The following is a 19,079-nucleotide window of genomic DNA, read 5'->3' on the forward strand; positions in this document are numbered from 1 at the left end:
ATATATATATATATACACATACAAAATATGGCTATATATATATATATATATTACAAAATATGGCTAAATATATATAGATGTATATATTACAAAATATGGCTATATACATTTGACTAACCCTGTATATGTATAGCCACTATACATATATAGCCATATTTTGTAATATATATTATTTATTATTTTTATTTACTTTATTTGTATACCACACTCTCTCAGCCCGTAAGCGACTCAGTGCGGTTTACAACCAGGTCAATATACAAAGTGCACAACAATAGTATTAGCATTTAAAAAACAGTAACTAGAGCAACTAAATCACATAGCAATACATCAGTATAACAATATAACAACAATACATCCATATATGTGTGTGTGTGTGTATTACAAAATGTATATATTACAAAATATATATTACAAAATACATATATAAATGTGTGTGTGTGCCATTTTTCAAAAATATTTTAATTCTCTTGAGAGTGTATACATTTCCTTTTTAAAAGTCAATACATTGTATTCAGCATTATAAACTTAAAGGCGTGTGTTTCCATGTGTATAGAGCTACATAGACATTGAGAACTACGTTTCCCGTGATGCTTAGCTGCCCTGCACACTCTGCGTGTCCAGTACAGAGTTGTGGCGCGAAGCATTACGGGAAGCGTAGTTTTTTATCGCCTCTCCATTTTTCCCATTGAACGGCTCAGGATTTCTTGAGACCGGAAGTGAGATTCCAGCCCCCTCCAAAGGAGGCGTCGAGCGTTACGTCATCATAAAATGGCGGCCTGAAGCGAACGAGGGTTTGTGTGCCCAGCTTTCCCACCTCCCCCTGCCTCCTCCAGGTGGGTCTGCCCAACTCATTTGGAAAAGGGTATTGGACGCGACCACTGTGGCCTTTGCGGGGTGGGGGAGGCAGGCAAGACAAGGAAAGGCCCAAGGAAGAGTTGGGAAGAGAAGGAAAAGGGGTGGGAGAAGACCCAGTTGAGATATCAGGGAGGGACTTCACTAAGCCATTGGCTTTGAGGAGTGCTTGTGAGGTTGTCAGATTTGGGGGGTTTGAGCAGATTTTTAAAAGTTGTCACATAGTTCAGATAGTGTCTGGTCTATCTCTGGCCCATTTGCATTAGACTGGCAAGGATGTCTCTTTCTTCACTGGGGCCAAAGCAAAATAACTAGCAAGGATTATGTTTCCTATTGGAAGGTGTCCAGAGGAGAATGACTAAAGTGATCAAAGGTCTGGAGACCATGAATCCCTAGGACTCGGAGTTCAAATTACAGTAAAGGAGATTCCACTTGAACACTAGGAAGAACGTCCTGATTGTACAGGCTGTTTAGCAGTGGAACTCTCTGCCTCACCGTCTGGTGGAAGCTCCTTCCCTGGAAACTTTTAAACAGAGGCTGGATGGCCATCTTTTGGGGATGCTTTGATTGTGCATGGCAGGGGGTTGGACTAGATGGCCCACAAGGTCTCTTCCAACGCTCTTATTCTATGATTCTATGGCAAAAAGCAAACTTACTTTGCTTCCTCCCTAAACGCTTTGGCAGGAAAAACGAAATGCAAAGATACAGAATGGGGGACAATGCCTGGCTCGAGAGCAGTACGTGTGAAAAAGATCTTGGAGTCCTCATGGACAACAAGTTAAACATGAGCCAACAATGTGATGTGATTGACAAGCTGGAATGTGTCCAGAGGAGGGCGACTAAAATGATAAAGGGTCTGGAGAACAAGCCCTATGAGGAGCGGCTTAAGGAGCTTGGCATGTTTAGCCTGAAGAAGAGAAGGCTGAGAGGGGATATGATAGCCATGTATAAATATGTGAGAGGAAGCCACAGGGAGGAGGGAGCAAGCTTGTTTTCTGCTTCCTTGGAGACTAGGATGCGGAACAATGGCTTCAAACTACAAGAGAGGAGATTCCATCTGAACATGAGGAAGAACTTCTTGACTGTGAGAGCCGTTCAGCAGTGGAACTCTCTGCCCTGGAGTGTGGTGGAGGCTCCTTCTTTGGAAGCTTTTGAACAGAGGCTGGATGGCCATCTGTCAGGTGATTTGAATGCAATATTCCTGCTTCTTGGCAGGGGGTTGGACTGGATGGCCCACAAAGTCTCTTCCAACTTAAAGATGCTATGATTCTAAAAACAGGGAAAAATTGGGACATCCAGCAATCTGATTTTTGGTTTAAGGACTGGCTTTTGTTGAGCGACTTCAAGTCACTTTCAAATTATCTCAGGGCTTTCTTTCTTGGCAAGCTTTGTTCAGCAGAGGTCTATCATGACTTTCTTCACAGGTTGAGACAGTGTTACTTGGCAGAGTTAGGATTAGAACCCTGGTCTTCAGAGTTGTAGTTCAATATGCAAACCACTACATACATTTCTGTGCTTTAAAGGGTTTTTTTCCATTCTGTGTATTGGTTGTTTTTTTTTTACACCAGGCTCCCATTAAAAAAAAACGAAATTCTATAGATGCCACAAGCCATCATTGGCATTGAAAGTGGGAGAATGGGACCTGAATTCTAACAACAACAACAAGATCAAACATGTGGAGGATTTCCCAGTTAAGTAGGGATACATCAGCTATGGAACAAGCTTTGTTAGAAAGGTAGTTTGTGAGCAAAATTAATTACTGTAGGGTCAGCTGAAATCCTACAAAATGTGTGCAAGCTTTTGAATAATGCAGAGCACTAATAATCAGGTAAGAGTCACAGATGAGGAAGAAACTGAGGCCCCTTCTACATAGAATCATAGAATCAAAGAGTTGGAAGAGACCTCATGGGCCATCCAGTCCAACCCCCTGTCAAGGAAGCAGGAATATTGCATTCAAATCACTCCTGACAGATGGCGATCCAGCCTCTGTTTAAAAGCTTCCAAAGAAGGAGCCTCCACCACACTCCAGGGCAGAGAGTTCCACTGCTGAATGGCTCTCACAGTCAGGAAGTTCTTCCTCATGTTTAGATGGAATCTCCTCTCTTGTAGTTTGAAGCCATTGTTCCATGTCCTATTCTCCAAGGAAGCAGAAAACAAGCTTGCATTGATTATACAGTGCCATATAATCTAGATTATTAAATCTGATAACCCACATCTGCTTTGAACTGGAATATGTGGGTCTGCACTTCCAGTTCAAAACAGATAATCTGGAATTTAAATGGCAGCATAGAAGAAGTCTTAATATTTTGCCAAATAGGCCACAAAATCACAATTTAGGTACAGTATCAAACAGAGACTGCATACTTATTGTAAACTTCTAGATGCACAGGTATCACATCAAACCTAGCACTGGATCTGGGAAAAAGACGCCACTGCTCTGCTGACTTGGCATAGTCATGATTTTATCTTAGCGATTGGGCTTATTTGTAATTTTAATTGATACGTATTTTAACTTGTTATTATATGATGTTTTTTAGATTGTACTGCTAGCATTGAATCCTTGCTGTAAGCCACTCTGAGTCCCTCTACGGAGGTTGAGAAGATCAGGATATAAAAGTTTTAAATAAATAGTCCAGTACAACTGGGCGGCATCAGGTTTGTGAGTTTTACTGTGGATTCTGGGCTCAGCTCTTCATTTTGATGAGAAGACAGCTGCTAAACCTGACTTCTGTGACCTGTATGCCAGCTGTTCCCAGTAATGATGGGATATGTTTCTTATATAGTATTTTACAGTAGTAGTTGTATGTCCTGCATTATTGACATCTCTTGTATAACTTGCATTTTTGTGTGAGAGTAATTATTGGGATGGTGTTTTTATAATAATAATAAACCTTTATTTATACCCCGCTACCATCTCCCGCAGGACTCGGTACGGCTTACAAGAGGCCGAGCCCAAATACATCAATAAAGCACAACAGCAACAATACAACAATAAATAACTCATAACAAAGCCAAACAATAACAATAATATCACGACGCATTTAAAACCTGTGACAGGGCCAAATGTAATGATTAAAATTTTTAAAATGCTGGGCATGTTCAAGTTCAATGTTTTTGATATCTAGAATAGTTTCCTCTTTAGTAGGCATGGGCAAACTTTGGCCCTCCAGCTGTTTTGGTCTTCAACTCCCACAATTCCTAACAGCTGGTGGGAGTTGAAGTCCAAAACACCTGAAGGGCTAAAATTTGCCCATGACTGCTCTATAGTGTTTTCTTAGCAACTCAATCCTATCCTCCTGTCCCCTACACTTTAGATCAGAGATAAACCATCTGCTGTCCTCCATATGTCTTTGACTGCAACTCTCATAGGCCCCAGACAGCATGATCAGTGATCACATATTGTGACAACTGTAGTCCCAAGCATCTGGAGAACATGTGCTTGTGTGGCCCTGGTTTATAAGACTTTCTATAGGGACCATCTTACCTATGCCTTCCATTCTGAACATTGCACACTGGTGGTAAATATGTTCCTTTGCCTTCACAGGCCAGAGCAAAATCCCATCTCCCATTGCTGAAAATGCAGTGTGCCCATCACTGTGAGCACCTACTGGAGAGACTGAACAAGCAACGAGAGGTGGGCTTCCTTTGTGACTGCACCATCATTATTGGTGAATTCCAGTTCAAAGCTCATCGAAATGTTCTGGCTTCCTTTAGCGAATACTTTGGGGCTTTTTACAGGGATACTTCAGAGAGTAACGTGTTCTTGGATCAGAACCAAGTGAAGGCCGATGGATTTCAGAAACTTCTAGAGTTCATATACACGGGAGACTTAAGCCTGGACAGGTAATACAATAGGGATGGGAATATATTTGCCTAGGGTCCAAAATAAACATTTTCTGGAGAATTGCAAAGACAGGCAACTGCCTGAAATAGTTTCAGTTAAGGACATTGCAGATGGGTCAAGGAGGATGTGAAAAGGACCTAGAATATGCATGTGTAAAACAGCAGTTAGTGTGTTCTGTTTTCCAGGGTCCTGGTTTGATTGAAGTAACTTGCCATGCCATGAGTCAGAATTGGATCTCTTGAAAAAAGGGTACTGTGAGTGATTTGGAAAACCTGAAGTTTTTTCTTTCACCCTGGCTCCCGCAGGCAGCACAGGAAACCTTTCAGTTCAAAAAGAATTTTGTTTGTGTATGTGTTTTAAAAATGATGTAGAAAATTAACTTTATTTTAAAAGAGGATGTAATCCTTTGGAAGTGCAATTCTTCCACTTTTATTTGAGAAAAAAACCAAACATTTGGGGGCTGTGGCATGCCCTGGCTCTACAATCATATCTGTGAGCCACATGGTTTAAGTCAGACATAGGCAAACTTTCTAACTTGGGTGCCACATGGCAGGCCAGAGTGGGGTGGATGGGCCGAGAGGGAGATATTCCACCAAAGTCCCCTCCCTGCCCTTTTCTCCCCTTCTGGGAAACGTTTGGATCCTAAAAGGGTTAGCCTTGGCCAGGATGAGATGGTGGATAGGAGAGAAAAGTGTATCCATTAGACTCCGTATTGCCTACTCCTGATATATAATCCTAGAAACCTAGAGCTGGAAGAGACCTCCCCAAAGGCCATCCAGTCCAACCCCCTGCCATGCAGGAAGACACAATCAAAGCACTCCCAATAGACAGTCTCTGCAGAAAAGCCTCCAGAGAAGGAGACTCCATCACACTCTGAGGCAGCCTATGCCACTCTCCAACAGTTCTTACTCTCAGGAAGTTCTTCCTAATCTTTTCAGTCGAATCTCTTTCCCTGCCATTTGAAACCATTGCTCCCTCAGTTTTCCCTCTCTTCAATGGGACACCCTTAAATCTTGAAGCGTGGTTCTAATGTTCCCTCTATACCTGCTCTTCTCCCAGCTAAACATCCCCCAAGGAGGAAGGAAAAAGAGAAGGCAGAAGAAAGGAAGGGCGGAAGAGAAGGATGGATGGAAGGGAGGGAAGGAAGAGAGAAGGAAGAGAAGACAAAAGAGAAGGAAGGAAGGAGAAAGAGAGGGAGGAGGGAGAAAAGAGAGGATGGTGAGAGGGAGGAGGGTCTGAGAAAAGAGCCCAAGGGGACACACCCAGCACCCAGGCCTGGGTTTGCCCATACCTGGTTTAAGTGAACAGTTGCCCATACTCAGTTTTCCCTGAAAAAAGTATGGAGTTCAAACTGGAACATAATTGAGTGCTGATTTCCATTGTTGTTTCAATTTAGTAAAAAAACCTGATTTAAATGGACAAGGAACATTGCTTGCTTCATGCATGTTTTAAATAGTCATGTTTTCCTAAAATAAATGTATAATTCGTGACTGAGGAAGGATAGCACTCCTGCTTCACTGGTATATGAACAAACTCCATTACACATTCGTTTCAATTTCCTTTTGCTAGGACACCCATTTCTGACACTATAATAATCTAGTTTAAAATCAAATCTCCATTTGAGAATGTTGAGCTGAGGAGCCACTATAGAGAGGGCCCTCTCTCTTGTCCCCACCAACCGCTCTTGAGACGGTGGTGGAACTGAGAGAAGGGCCTCCCCTGCCAATCTCAAAGCCCGCGACGGTTCATAGAAAGGGTTGCAGTCTTGAAGATAGGTTGGACCCTATCATGTCTTTACTTGGCTGTGAATGTTGCCAGAAGCCCTTGGGCAAATCAATAACATTTTGCATGTAATCCTAAAGCATAAGTTTTGCATGTATCGCAAAGGGAACAAGCTTGAGCAGCAATCCTTCAGTTCATACTCTCTGCCCTTTTCTTTGAGTGTACCTGCAAAAACATTAGCTCTTTCATATAGTTTAGACCAGGGGACCTCAAACTAATGCCCGAGGGCCGGATACGGCCCTCCAAGATCATTTACCTGGCCCTCGCTCAGGGCCAACCTAAGTTTGAAATGACTTGAAAGCACACAACAACAACAACAACAATCCTATCTCATCAGCCAAAAGCACGTCCACACTTCCCATTGAAATACTAATAAGTTTATATTTGTTAAACAAAATCTTCATTTTAATTATTGTATTGTTTTTAAGTGGGTTTTTTTGCACTACAAATAAGATATGTGCAGTGTGCATAGGAATTCATTCATGCTTTTTTTTTTTCAAATAATAATCCGGCCCTCCAACAACTTGAGGGCTGTGACCTGGCCCTCTGTTTAAATAGTTTGAGGACCCCTGGTTTAGACTATTTAGAATTTGAATTGATTCTACAAGACCACTATTTTCATTCCCTGAGTACATTCATATTTACCTTTCCTCTCTTACAGTTGGAATGTTAAAGAAATACATCAGGCTGCTGACTATCTCAAAGTGGAAGAGGTAGTCACTAAATGTAAAATAAAGATGGAAGACTTTGCTTTTATTGCGAATCCCTCTTCTACAGAAATCTCTAGTATTACTGGGAACATTGCACTGAATCAACAGACTTGCCTGCTAACTCTTCGTGACTACACTAGCCAAGAGAAATTGGATGCCCCTTCAGCGGACCCAGTCCCATCCCCAGTTTTAACAGCAACCTTGGGGAAAAAATCTGCTCAAACCAAAAAGCGGAAGAAGGCCTTCGGCTCCCCCAAAACACTGCCAGACAAGCCTGCACAATATCCAAACGATGTGACAGAGAGCACTGCCATAGAGATGTTTTTGGATGCAAATAAACTGGCAACAGAGATAACGGAGCAAGCTGCCCAAGGTGGGGATAATTCTGAGCTGCAGCTCACTCCTGTAGTGGAGAGTGAAACGTTTGCTGCCCAAGAGATCCTTATCCAGACTATGACTATGAAACCCAAGCGAAGCAAAGCGCAGCAAAGTTGTGCTTTGAAAGAGCACTGCTTGTCTAACATCACCAGTGACAAGAACTCTTATCAGCTGGAAAGCTCAGGAGAGGAACTGGACCCAAAATATTCCAAGACCAAACCAGTTTGTAACACCTGTGGCAAGGTGTTCTCTGAAGCCAGCAGCCTGAGGCGGCACATGAGGATCCACAAAGGTGTCAAGCCCTATGTGTGTCAGCTCTGCGGAAAAGCCTTTACACAATGCAACCAGCTGAAAACGCATGTAAGAACTCACACAGGTAGGCTGATGGGAATTGTGGTACAGTAACATCTGGAAAGCTCATCCTTCACAAACCAGTGCTAAAATAAGCAGTATTATTCTTTCCATAGGGGAAAAACCATACAAATGCGAACTCTGTGACAAAGGCTTTGCTCAGAAATGTCAGCTGGTTTTCCACAGCCGTATGCATCACGGGGAGGAGAAGCCGTACAAATGTGATGCTTGCAACCTGCAGTTTGCAACATCTAGTAATCTGAAGATTCATGCCCGGTGAGTAAATGGGAATTGCCTACAACAGAGAAGGTGATTGAGGAGGCTGTTGCTAGGAGAAGTAGTTGATAGATACATTAATAGAATGTAACCATCTTTTTTTTTCCAATTTAGGAAGCACAGTGGAGAGAAGCCATATGTCTGTGATAGATGTGGTCAGCGCTTTGCACAGGCAAGCACGTTGACCTATCATGTACGGCGACACACAGGAGAAAAACCATATGTTTGTGATACTTGCGGGAAAGCTTTTGCGGTCTCCAGCTCACTTATTACACACTCAAGAAAGCACACAGGTGATTCTTAAAAAGTAGAGTTGAAGGGGGATCGTGTAGCCCAGGCATGGGCAAACTTGGGCCTTCCATGTGTTTTGGACTTCAACTCCCACAGTTCCTTAGGAATTGTGAAAGTTGAAGTCCAAAACACCTGGAAGGCCCAAGTTTGCTCAACTCCCACAATTCCTTAGGAATTGTGAAAGTTGAAGTCCAAAACACCTGGAAGGCCCAAGTTTGCTCAACTCCCACAATTCCTTAGGAATTGTGAAAGTTGAAGTCCAAAACACCTGGAAGGCCCAAGTTTGCTCATGCCTGGTGTAGTCGAAATGATATATAGAGTTGGGAATGATGTGGAACCCACCAGAGCTTAGGGTTGTACACCTTTCTTAGTTAGTGGGGTAGTAGAACAAATCAGAAATTGTTAACTTGCCTTAAGTAGATGAGCAGCTGTTCCTCGCTGCCTGATTGACAGATGATGAGGAGATGTGAGACAACACTATGCCTTGAAATAAGACTGGATACTTTGTAATTTTAAATATACTTTTGGATCTTAGCTCTCATCATTCATAGCTAGTGGTCAGAGACAGTAGGATTTGTAGTCCAAAAACATCTTGTTCTAGAAAAATTGGTAGCCTGCATCACAATATGTATTTTAAAGACAATCACAAAGATATATGAAAAAATTAAAGATTTCTAATTGAGAAAACATTTGTGTGCTTGTACAGTTCTGATGTGGGGAGCATATTCACAACCTGTAAATTGAATACTGAGTTAACTTAACTCCACTTCTTTCTGTAGGAGAGAAACCATATATATGTGGCATTTGTGGCAAAAGCTTCATTTCTTCAGGAGAACTCAGCAAACATTTTCGGTCTCACACAGGTTAGTTTTCAAGCATATATCTCCTTTTTTAGGTTTAATCTCACTATGTTTAAGATTGTTTAATACCAAGTACCATTTAAAAAGAGATAGTTATACTGTTTCTGTATGAAAAAAAAAACCTATGGCACTTTTAAGACTAATCAGCTTAATTTAGCAATAGTTTTTTTTATGGATTGCAGTTCACTGTACCGGATCATGGTGTAGTATAATATTGACGCCTCAGACAGACATAGTTGTGGGGGTTGATTCAGAGTGAAGTAGGACACTGAAAACATGGGCCACGCCTTATCAAAGTTTTATTCAAAAGAAAAAAAAAACCACACGATTGTGCACTGGCAGAATTCTGTGTTGGGCGAGTGGGCTTATTAACAAAAGACCCCCTTCATAAATGTATAGCAGAGTAACTTATTAGCAGTGGCGTGACCCAGCACGAGTAGCCCAAAGTGATAAAAAGAACAAAAACACACAGACCAGTGCTACCTCTTCCATAGGCTTTTCTTTATTGCAAAATAATATGGTTGCTCTATTTGCAAGAACAAGGTTTCCATAACAAATAAACTTCCATGCTGGGCTTCTTTCTCATTCAGATGAATAGCTTCACTCTCATAGAGCCTCTTCTCATACCGAAGTTACACAGGAGCTTCACACAGTAGCTTTTTAGACACAGCAGCCTTCACGCTGGAGCTTCCTCTCACACTGAGGCGTTCTCATACTGAGGACTACTAACACTGAGGCCTACCTCACACTGAGGCCTTTCTCCCATTGGGCCTTCTCACATTGAAGGTCCTCTCAGACTGAGGCCTTTCTCTCAATAAGGTGAACTAACACTGAGGCCTTCTCATACTGAGGCCTACTAACACATTGAGGCCCATCGCCCACAGAGGGCTACCTCAAGACTGAAGGCTGCTAAGCTACAGGCACACCTGCTTATATTGAACTGCAGCGTTTGCTGAGTCATTGCATCCATTTAACCCTTTTAGTGCTTGGCTCACATTTTTAAATTAAAATACCTAGTAAATATTCTAACTATATTATATTAACTATATATTAATTATATATATTATATTAACTATAGTATATTAACTATAACCGGAGTCCCCTGTGGCGTAGTGGGTTAAACGGCTGAATTGTTGAACTTGCTGTCTGAAAGGTTGCAGGTTCCAATCCAGGGCGTGAGGTGAGCTCCCACTGTTAGCCTCAGCTTCTGCCAGCCTAGCAGTTTGAAAACATGCAAATGTGAGTAGATCAATAGCTACCGTTCCAGAAGGAAGTTAACGGTGCTCTGTCCAGCCATGCCGGCCACATGATCTTGAAAGTGTCTATGAACAATGCTGGCTCTTTATCTTAGAAATGGAGATGAGCCCCAACCCCCAGAGTCGGACACGACTGGACATAATGTCAGGAGAAAACCTTTACTTTTCCCTAGTTAATATTTAATATTTCTCACATTTTGTAGGTAAACTTTGTATTAATACAAGGAATGTAGAATGTTATGAAGCGAGGCATAGTAGAAACGTACATTATTTTTTCTCAAGAATTATTTTATTTTTCTTTACTATATATCAAAGTAGTTAACTGTCAAATTAGCATGCTACTGAAGAGCCATAAGAAATCAGCCTTTTCCTGTTGCGATCATGCTAAAGTAAATAAAACATCATCTTTAAGCTCACTGATTAGAAAGTAAATCATTATTTAGAGCACACACACTCTAGATTATTTCATTTTCTTGTAAATGTATGATATTTAACTAGGGGTTTTTTGTTTTGTTTTGTTTTCCTAAGGTGAAAGACCATTTATCTGTGAGCTGTGTGGAAATTCTTACACAGATATTAAAAACCTAAAGAAACACAAATCAAAAGTTCATACAGGTAAGAGCTGGTCTCAGAAGGCCACCCACGCAGCCTTCAGGCTCATAAAAGAAACCCTTAGCTCAGTAGTTCTCAATCTGTGGGTCCCCAGATGTTTTGGTCTTCAGCTCCCAGAAATCCTAAGAGCTAGTAAACTGGCTGGGATTTCTAGGAATTGTAGGCCAAAACACCTGGGGATCCACAGGTTGAGAACCACTGCCTTAGCTCAACTTCAACCAAACAAACATGGTGGGCTGTAAGTTATCTATCAAAATGAAAATATTTGTGTTGAGGTGACAAATTGAAGACATTTGTCATCCTCTTAGTAGTCTCTCTGAAGTTTTGGTGTGGACTCTCCTTTCCTTTTGCTTATTTGCTGATTACTGTAACGTGCTCTATGTGGGGTTGCCTTTGAAGACTGTTTGGAAGCTTCAACTAGTCGAACGGGTGGCAGCCAGATTGCTCACAGGAGCGGTGTACAGGGAGCATACCATCCCTCTGTTACGTCAGCTCCACTAGCTGCCAGTCTGCTACTGGACACAATTCAAAGTGCTGGCTTTGGCCTATAAGGCCCTATATGATTCCAGCCCAGCTTACTTGTCCAAACGTATCTCCCTCTACAATTCACCTTGGAGCTTAAGATCGTCGGGGAGGCCCTGCTCTGCATCCCACCACCCTCGCAAGCTCAACTGATGGGGACGAGAGACAGGGCCTTCTCTGTGATGGCCCCCCGTCTGTGGAACATGCTCCTCACTGAAATAGTTGGCCCCTTACCTCTTGTTCTTTAGGAAAAAGCTTAAATCATGGCTATGGGATCAGACATTCAAGCAGCAGGCGCAACATTAATAATTTATACTATTTTATTGATTGACAATGGACAGATGTGGACTATGATTTCAGATGTGGATTGGGATTTGGTCTTTGATTTGTTAGCTTTTAATTGAATGTTTTAATTCATTGTTTTGTTAATGTTTTAATTGTGATTTTATTGCTATTGTTTTTGTGGCATCTAATGAGTGCCGATTGTAAGCTGCTCTGGGGTGAGAAGGGCGGGATATAAATGTCCGAAATAATAAATAAATAAATGGTGCCCTCATGTCTTCAGAAGGACATGGAGTGAGCCATTCCATCCTCTAGGAGGGAATCTTCATGTGCTTTAAGATGAGAAGACTTTCTACCATAATGGAAATTATTTCTGGCCACTTTCTGATTAGGAAAGAGACTTTTTCTAGGCCTCAAACAGTACAATAGTCACTCAAGACTTGCAAAGAGGACAGGCAAGACTTTTCCAGCAAAAAAGGAGGGGATTGAGATCTTGTATCCCAGGTCCTAGGGGTGGACCTGTATCTATTGCAGCTTTGCTTTCAAGGAATGCCCAGGCTTAAAATTGTGTTTGTCTCCCCAGGTTCTGAGGATGGCCTGGACCCCATCACACTTGAGCATTCCTTTAATGACCCGGACTCACTTCCACAGGAGAAAAGCCCTTTGCTGGAGTCTGTCGATGTGAAGCCTTCAGACATCGCCTTGCCTCTCCCTACTGGGATAGAAGACCACCAAGTGCTGTTGCCGGTAACGGACAGCCAGTCTCCCCCCTCAGACACACTTCTGAGGTCGACCATTGCTGGATATTCAGAACCTCAGTTTATTTTTCTCCAGCAGTTGTACTGAAATCCCCTCTGGCAGCAAGGGCATCTTTGGTAAAGCGAATGTAATCATGTGGCTGTTTTTAAGTCAGACTTTGACTTTGATTCATATAGAGTCACTTGTAGTTCCCTTTTTTCATTCTTATGGTTTTTTAAAATCAAGAACAAAAGATTCTGGAGTTTCTTTCTCTTTGAAAGAATTACGTTTGCATTTTTTAGAAGATAAAGATGTCTTTTTCCCCCTCCAACACCTGCCTTAAGTGGTCTTTCAGTTAATCTGGACGACTCCATTGAAGTTCAAGCTGTGTGTCTTCTGTAGTCAATATATGATCAGTTCCTGTTGTCCACTCAGCAGCTAATTCGCCTTCTTAAGTGCTCAGTAAAGTTCCTTTCTTGGGCTAAAACTTCTACTTTAGATTTCCAGGAGCTGTAGTCTTAGAAAAAGAAACTTTTCAGAGCTCCTAAGTGAAAAATTAGTGAATAGAGACAGCAAAGGAAGCTCTTCTTCATGAATTCTGACATCTGTGCTTAGAGTTGTGTGTTTTCTGCATCCAAGTAGTTCAAACGTATGTGTTGAGAGCTGAATTCTATATTTGAACTAAATTTGCATGATTTTTTCTTACTTTGTGTTACAGGTTTGGGTGGCCCTGTTAAGGGCTTTTCAGGGCATTAAAACTGTCAGAGGCAAATCCCGTTTCATCCATCCTGACTTCTAACACATCAGCAGGCACTCCTTTGAAAATCTTAATTTTTATAGCTATAGGGATTTCTAAAACTGTATGAAATGAAAAGTTAGATTTTGTTGTAAAGCTGGACTTAACATACACTCAAGGCTTTTTCCATACTGATTCTCAGCAGAACCATTCCCCTAATTATGAAGCAGTTTGATATGGAGATGTGACTACTCGTAGACAACATTTAGGATAGGCATTGAACTTGTTCATGGAACTGTGTTGCATTTTGAAGCTACTTTTATATGGCATCAGAGGAAATCTAAGTGGCCATGGGTATAATAATCACAATGTAAATACCTTCGCTCATGAGAATGTAGTTACAGAATGAGAGGGTGTGTATACACATACACACATATATAGGGGTGTTTAGCCATGCTAAGTCTGGAGTAGCAGAAGAACAAAGGTTCACAGAGTGGTCATGTGCCTTTGTTTCCAACTTTTGGGGACTCTCCCACAAGGTTTTCTTGGCACGATTTGTTCGGAGGTGGATTGCCCTTGCTTTCCTTTAAGGCTGAGGATGAAACTTGCCCAAAGTCAACCAGTGGGTTTCCATGGACAAGCAGGAATTTGAATACTCGAATTAATTCAGAGATCTAGCTGCTCCAAATTTTGACCCATGGTTGGTTTTTTTCTACTAACATGTCTTCAAAAGAAGCCCAACTCCTGTTGTTTTTCCTTACCCTCAGTATTCAGATGCCCTGCTTCTAAAGTTGCGAGATGCTCCTTTCCTTACTGTGATGTGTAGTGGTCATGATTAGACAGAAACTAATATCCTCTGTACATTGATTATGTTATGCAGTGGTTTTCAGGATTGCTGGATTGTCCAGGTTTAACAGCACATTAACAAAAAAGGAGGATGTTTTTATATTTTCATTCTTTGACAGATCAAAATGATACTTTTATAATGACCTTACTCTTGTTACGTTTAGCAAGTGGTATTATGTGGGCTTTGTTGCTATTCTGTGTTGGGATTTTGGGGAAGCAACAAATGAAGAGGGCTGAAGGGATCAAGAAATGCTGATTTGGAACGTGATGCTTTAGAAATGTATCCAGTGCAACAAATGCATTTTCATTCACTGTACCATACAGAAAACACAAAATTGTTTAGTGATATTTGGCCTTGAGAAAATCACATTTGACTGAGAAGTAGATTGGAGATTTGGACAGAATTAGATGCGCCTAAATTTACGTAACTTGGATGAGGAGTCTTGAAATATGGAAAGTACACATCTGTCTAATTCAGTGGTTCTCAACCTCGGGTCCCCAGATGTTTTTGGCCTACAACTCTCAGAAATCCCAGCCAGTTTACCAGCTGTTAGGACTTCTGGGAGTTGAAGGCCAAAAACATCTGGGGACCCCAGGTTGAGAACCACTGGTCTGATTGAATGTAGGTTCTTCTGCTTTCACTGCTTGGTGTGAGTGGGAGAGAGGGAAATGGGCCTTGCGGGGAAATAGAGTGTTTCCTCGCTACTTCACGGTTCACTTTTCACGGATTTACTGTTTTGCGGGTTTTTACCTCCCAGTTTATGAATGGTTACCGTTGTCCTGAGTGGTGTTCTAATTGTCAACAATGGGGTGTGGAGGGGGTTTTTGACCTCCCCCTTGGGAAAGAGGCAGCCAATCAAGAGAGATTACAAAGCAAAGCAGAGATAGCTAGGAAAAAAAAGGTGCACAGTGCCTTTAAATCTCTCCTCGCTTCTGCCTCACCTTTGCAACGCGATATACATATATAGTGTCCCTACTTCACGGATTTACACTTTTCGCAGGTGTTCCTGGAACGTAAGACCCGTGATATGTGAGGGAACACTGTAGATCTATTCTTTTGTAATCATGAAGGTTAGAAACTTGGTTAAACAAAACCCAGCTATTTGTGAAGTGAGGACTCTTATTTCCCAAGGCTATCATGCTGACCTACTAAAATCAGAGGCAAAGGGAATACTATTCTCATATCCCTTGATACGGCCTCAAGGATCAATTCCTCTTTTGCCACCAGAAACTTCTGATTATAAGAGATTTCAAACAGACTTTTTACATGGTACAATCTTGATTGTATCATGGATCTGGGAATGCAGAATCCTTGTTTCTTCTCTGAAAAGCGTTAATGACCTAAATTCAAGAGTTAATCCCAACTGTAGTATATGCATTACATTAATGGAAACTTAGTGAAGTCAGTGCTTAAGTCAGTGCTGCTATTTGTCTTGTGGAGAAGAGGGAAATGAACTTGACTATTTAGTATTTATATTTTATACGAGCATTTCCACTTGGGTTTTGTGTCTTGTCACCTTTTCTTTAAAAAAAGGAAGCATACAGTACTTTAAAAAAGGCCCATTCTTAGATTTTTCTTAGACTCTAGTTAGCTATTTAATATTTATAAAGATGTTTTACTTTATAGACCTCATTTGCCTTTTGTACATGAAGTATTTTTCCAGAGTCCGTATTCCCATAACACTAAGCGGACTCTGAGAGAGCGGAAATCTATTGTAGCAATAATAAAAGAAGTATCCCTTTTACTTTCCAAACTTGGAAATACTTACTGTGGTGTGCAAAGGCTCCTTTAAAAGATACTCATTTATAAAATCATGGACTGTACTGCTGGGAAGAACATGATTTCTGGGGTCCTATCAGGATTGTAAGCCGCCCCGAGTCCCTTCGGGGAGATGGAGGCAGGGTAGAAAAATAAAGTTCTTCTTCTTCTTCTTATCAACCATAGGGCTATGTTACTTGCATCTGTTAAGCTTGGTATTCCTTGAACCTTGCCTTGATGACATATGCAGCTGGATTTATTCAAATGGACCATCTGAGGTTGATCATTTGCTGTGATTCCCAGTTGTGGTGGCACAATAGATTAAACTCTTGTGCCGGCTGAACTGTTGACCTAAAGACTTGAAGGTTAGTGGTTTGAATCTGCAAAATGGGGTGTGCTTCCATCTGTCAGACCCAGCTTTCCATGTGGGGACATGAGAGAAGCCTCCCACAGGATGGTAACACGTCCGGGAGACCCCTGGGCAACGTCCTTGTAGACAGCCAATTCTCTCACACCAGAAGTGACTTGCAGTATATTCTCAATTCGCTTCTGGCATGATAAAAAATCCTGCCTGTTATGAATATAAGGATTTGTTTTCAATCTGAGGCCCTACTTTCATGGGGGAAAAGAAGTCGTACTCCAGTTTTTCTTCTCCTTGGTGGTTTGTACTTCTGCTCCCATGATTCCTCGCCATGTGGCCATATTAGTTGGGCTCTATGGTATCTGTTCCCAAAACAACTGAAGGACCTCAACTTGGGGGGTTTAACTTCCCCTCTGTTCATAGTTCAAGATTCAGTGGGGTTCATGGAGCCCTCCAGATATTGTTGAACTGTGAAACCCTCACTAAACCTAGCCATCATAGCCAGTGGTGAGTGATTTGCAGTTTAGCAATATCTGGAGGGCCATATAATTCCCACTAAGTTCTTACTCAACATACTTCTTTTGCCAGTATGAAAGGGATTTTCTTAAGAGCTAGTATAAGTCACTCTTCCTGATTTAATGTCTGACATTCTTCACATGTATGTACAAAACATCTTTGTTCCTCGTTCTCTGTGTAGAGCTTGCTTTTTGTATTTATACTTTCCTATAAGGTTTTGTGTACATACCTAACTTGCAATACTTCAGTGTTAGCCTTGAATAAAACTTGTTTTGTAGTACTTCTTTGTTCTGATTGTTATTGTTTTAGATATAATTGCTCTGGAGAGAGATGTGGGTTGGAAAAGCCTAATTTCAGGATGATTTGTTTCAGTACTAAGCAAAAGTACCATTATAATTTGGTAGAAGAATGGATAATGTCTTCACTAGTTACATGCCACATTGTTTCATTACTTTCTGTAACACAGGTAGTTCTGTTTTAACTATTGCCAGGGTCAGGGGAAAATAAATCAATGAAACATATACTTTGCTTGAAAAAGCTGGTTGTGAAATTGACTTGTTGCCGATCTAGTGCAAACTAGGAAAAAGGCCCTCTGTAATTTCCAAGTGAGATGGATGCAACTTATTTGAGTTAAGCTGTTCTAAAGAGTTGGTTTGTTTCATATATTGAGATTATGCAGCAAGAATTGCTACTGACATAAGAGAAGGCATACATTTCTGCTACAGGAACCGAAATGTTCATGATGTCCCAAATGCAGTGTTTTTCTTTGGAGATCATGCACATAGTCCAGCACAGTAAATCTATAATTGGGCAGTTAAGTCATTAGTATACCCATGTCAGTTCATAAACTAGCAAAGTTTTCGGGCAGAGATTAAATGATTTTAGAAAAACAAAGCTACAGAGGAATCTATTTTAATGGTCTTGTACCTTGAAAAAAGAAGTCCTGGTGGTGCAGTGTGTTAAACCACTGAGCTGCTGAACTTGCTGACCGAAAGGCGGCTTGAATCTGGGGAGCGGGATGAGCTCCCAATGTTACCCCCAGCTTCTGCCAATCTAGCACTTCAAAAACATGCAAATGTGAGTAGATCAATAGGTACCGCTTCTGCTGGAAGGTAACGGCGCTCCATGCAATCATTCTGGCCACATGACCTTGGAGGTGTCTACGGACAATGCCAGCTCTGCGGCTTAGAAATGGAGATGAACACCATCCCTCAGAGTCGGACACGACTAGGCTTACTAGTCGTGAGAAACTTCAGCAGAAACTTTTACCTTTTTTATTTAGAGCTAAGAAGTCATTAATGGATCCCTTGGTCTGCTAAAGGAATATAAAGCATACCATGAATCTAGGTGCATGCCCTGCACCACTGGAGCTGTAGTACCACCAGCTAATGATCTTGAATGTATAAAAATCACAACTGAGATTGACAGGACAGACCACTTCTCTCAAATCAACAGGATGTCCTTTATGGGTAAGTATTCTTGTTTTGCTTGTAATTCAGAATGTCTGGAGGGTTTTCACTTCTTACAAGCAATTTTTGTTGACAAATCATGAACCGCAGGCTTAATTCCACTGATACAATTTTTCGTTTCTGATTCTCCATACCCAACCGGGATTGTGGCGCAGCTGGCTGAGTGTCAGTTGCATTAAGATCACTCTGACCAAAAGGTCATGAGTTCAAAGCCAGCCCGGGTTGGAGTGGGTTTCCAACCAATTGTGTGTAGCCTGTTGTCGACCTTTGCAACCCGAAAGACAGTTGCATCTGTCAAGTAGGAAAATTAGGTACCACCTTAAAAAGTGTGGGGAGGCTAAATTAACTGATTTATGAGGCCATAAAGAAGACTCCAGCAAAGCATTCCAGCGGGGAAGTATGCGAGGAATGCAGAAGTGCTTCATCAGCGTTGCAGATGGATGAGGAAAGCGACAGCTCCCCTGGCGGCCAGAAAAAAGTTAAATATAGCCTCCGTGTATGTCTGTATATGTTTGTATGTCAAAAATTGGCATTGAATGTTTGCCATATATGTGTACACTGTAATCTGCCCTGAGTCCCCTGTGGGGAGAGAAGGGCAGAATATAAAAGCTGTAAATAAATAAATAAAAGCTGTAAAC

At 41.5% G+C, this 19,079-nt stretch overlaps 1 protein-coding gene across 4 annotated transcripts; it reads left to right on the forward strand.

The window, feature by feature from the left end:
• The first annotated feature begins 745 nt into the window (after nt 1–745).
• Nucleotides 746–17,252, forward strand: MYNN (myoneurin). 4 transcript variants are annotated; one of them, XM_067466041.1, is made up of 9 exons: nt 4,402–4,486; nt 4,591–4,695; nt 4,882–4,945; nt 7,140–7,942; nt 8,034–8,193; nt 8,308–8,486; nt 9,264–9,347; nt 11,129–11,215; nt 12,600–17,252. In XM_067466041.1, exons 4-9 carry the CDS (start codon nt 7,216–7,218, stop codon nt 12,860–12,862), a joined length of 1,500 nt encoding a protein of 499 aa, XP_067322142.1. In that variant the 5' UTR covers nt 4,402–4,486; nt 4,591–4,695; nt 4,882–4,945; nt 7,140–7,215; the 3' UTR covers nt 12,863–17,252. The 4 variants fall into 4 exon arrangements, with proteins under 4 accessions (XP_060623528.2, XP_067322144.1, XP_067322143.1 ...); XM_060767545.2 differs by lacking the exon at nt 4,882–4,945 and adding an exon at nt 746–833 and having other exon boundaries at nt 4,397–4,695; XM_067466043.1 differs by lacking the exons at nt 4,402–4,486; nt 4,591–4,695; nt 4,882–4,945 and adding an exon at nt 746–833.
• Nucleotides 17,253–19,079: the final 1,827 nt, after the last annotated feature.

This window comes from Anolis sagrei, chromosome 3, assembly GCF_037176765.1.
Source record: "Anolis sagrei isolate rAnoSag1 chromosome 3, rAnoSag1.mat, whole genome shotgun sequence".
Taxonomy (NCBI): domain Eukaryota; kingdom Metazoa; phylum Chordata; class Lepidosauria; order Squamata; family Dactyloidae; genus Anolis; species Anolis sagrei.

Excerpts from the sequence above, each read along its gene's own strand:
- MYNN (XM_060767545.2), top strand. The coding sequence starts at position 4,430 with ATGCAGTGTGCCCATCACTGTGAGCACCTACTGGAGAGACTGAACAAG. Across the intron at positions 8,194-8,307 it reads AATCTGAAGATTCATGCCCG|GAAGCACAGTGGAGAGAAGC; the intron begins GTGAGTAAATGG and ends TTTCCAATTTAG. Across the intron at positions 8,487-9,263 it reads ACACTCAAGAAAGCACACAG|GAGAGAAACCATATATATGT; the intron begins GTGATTCTTAAA and ends TTCTTTCTGTAG.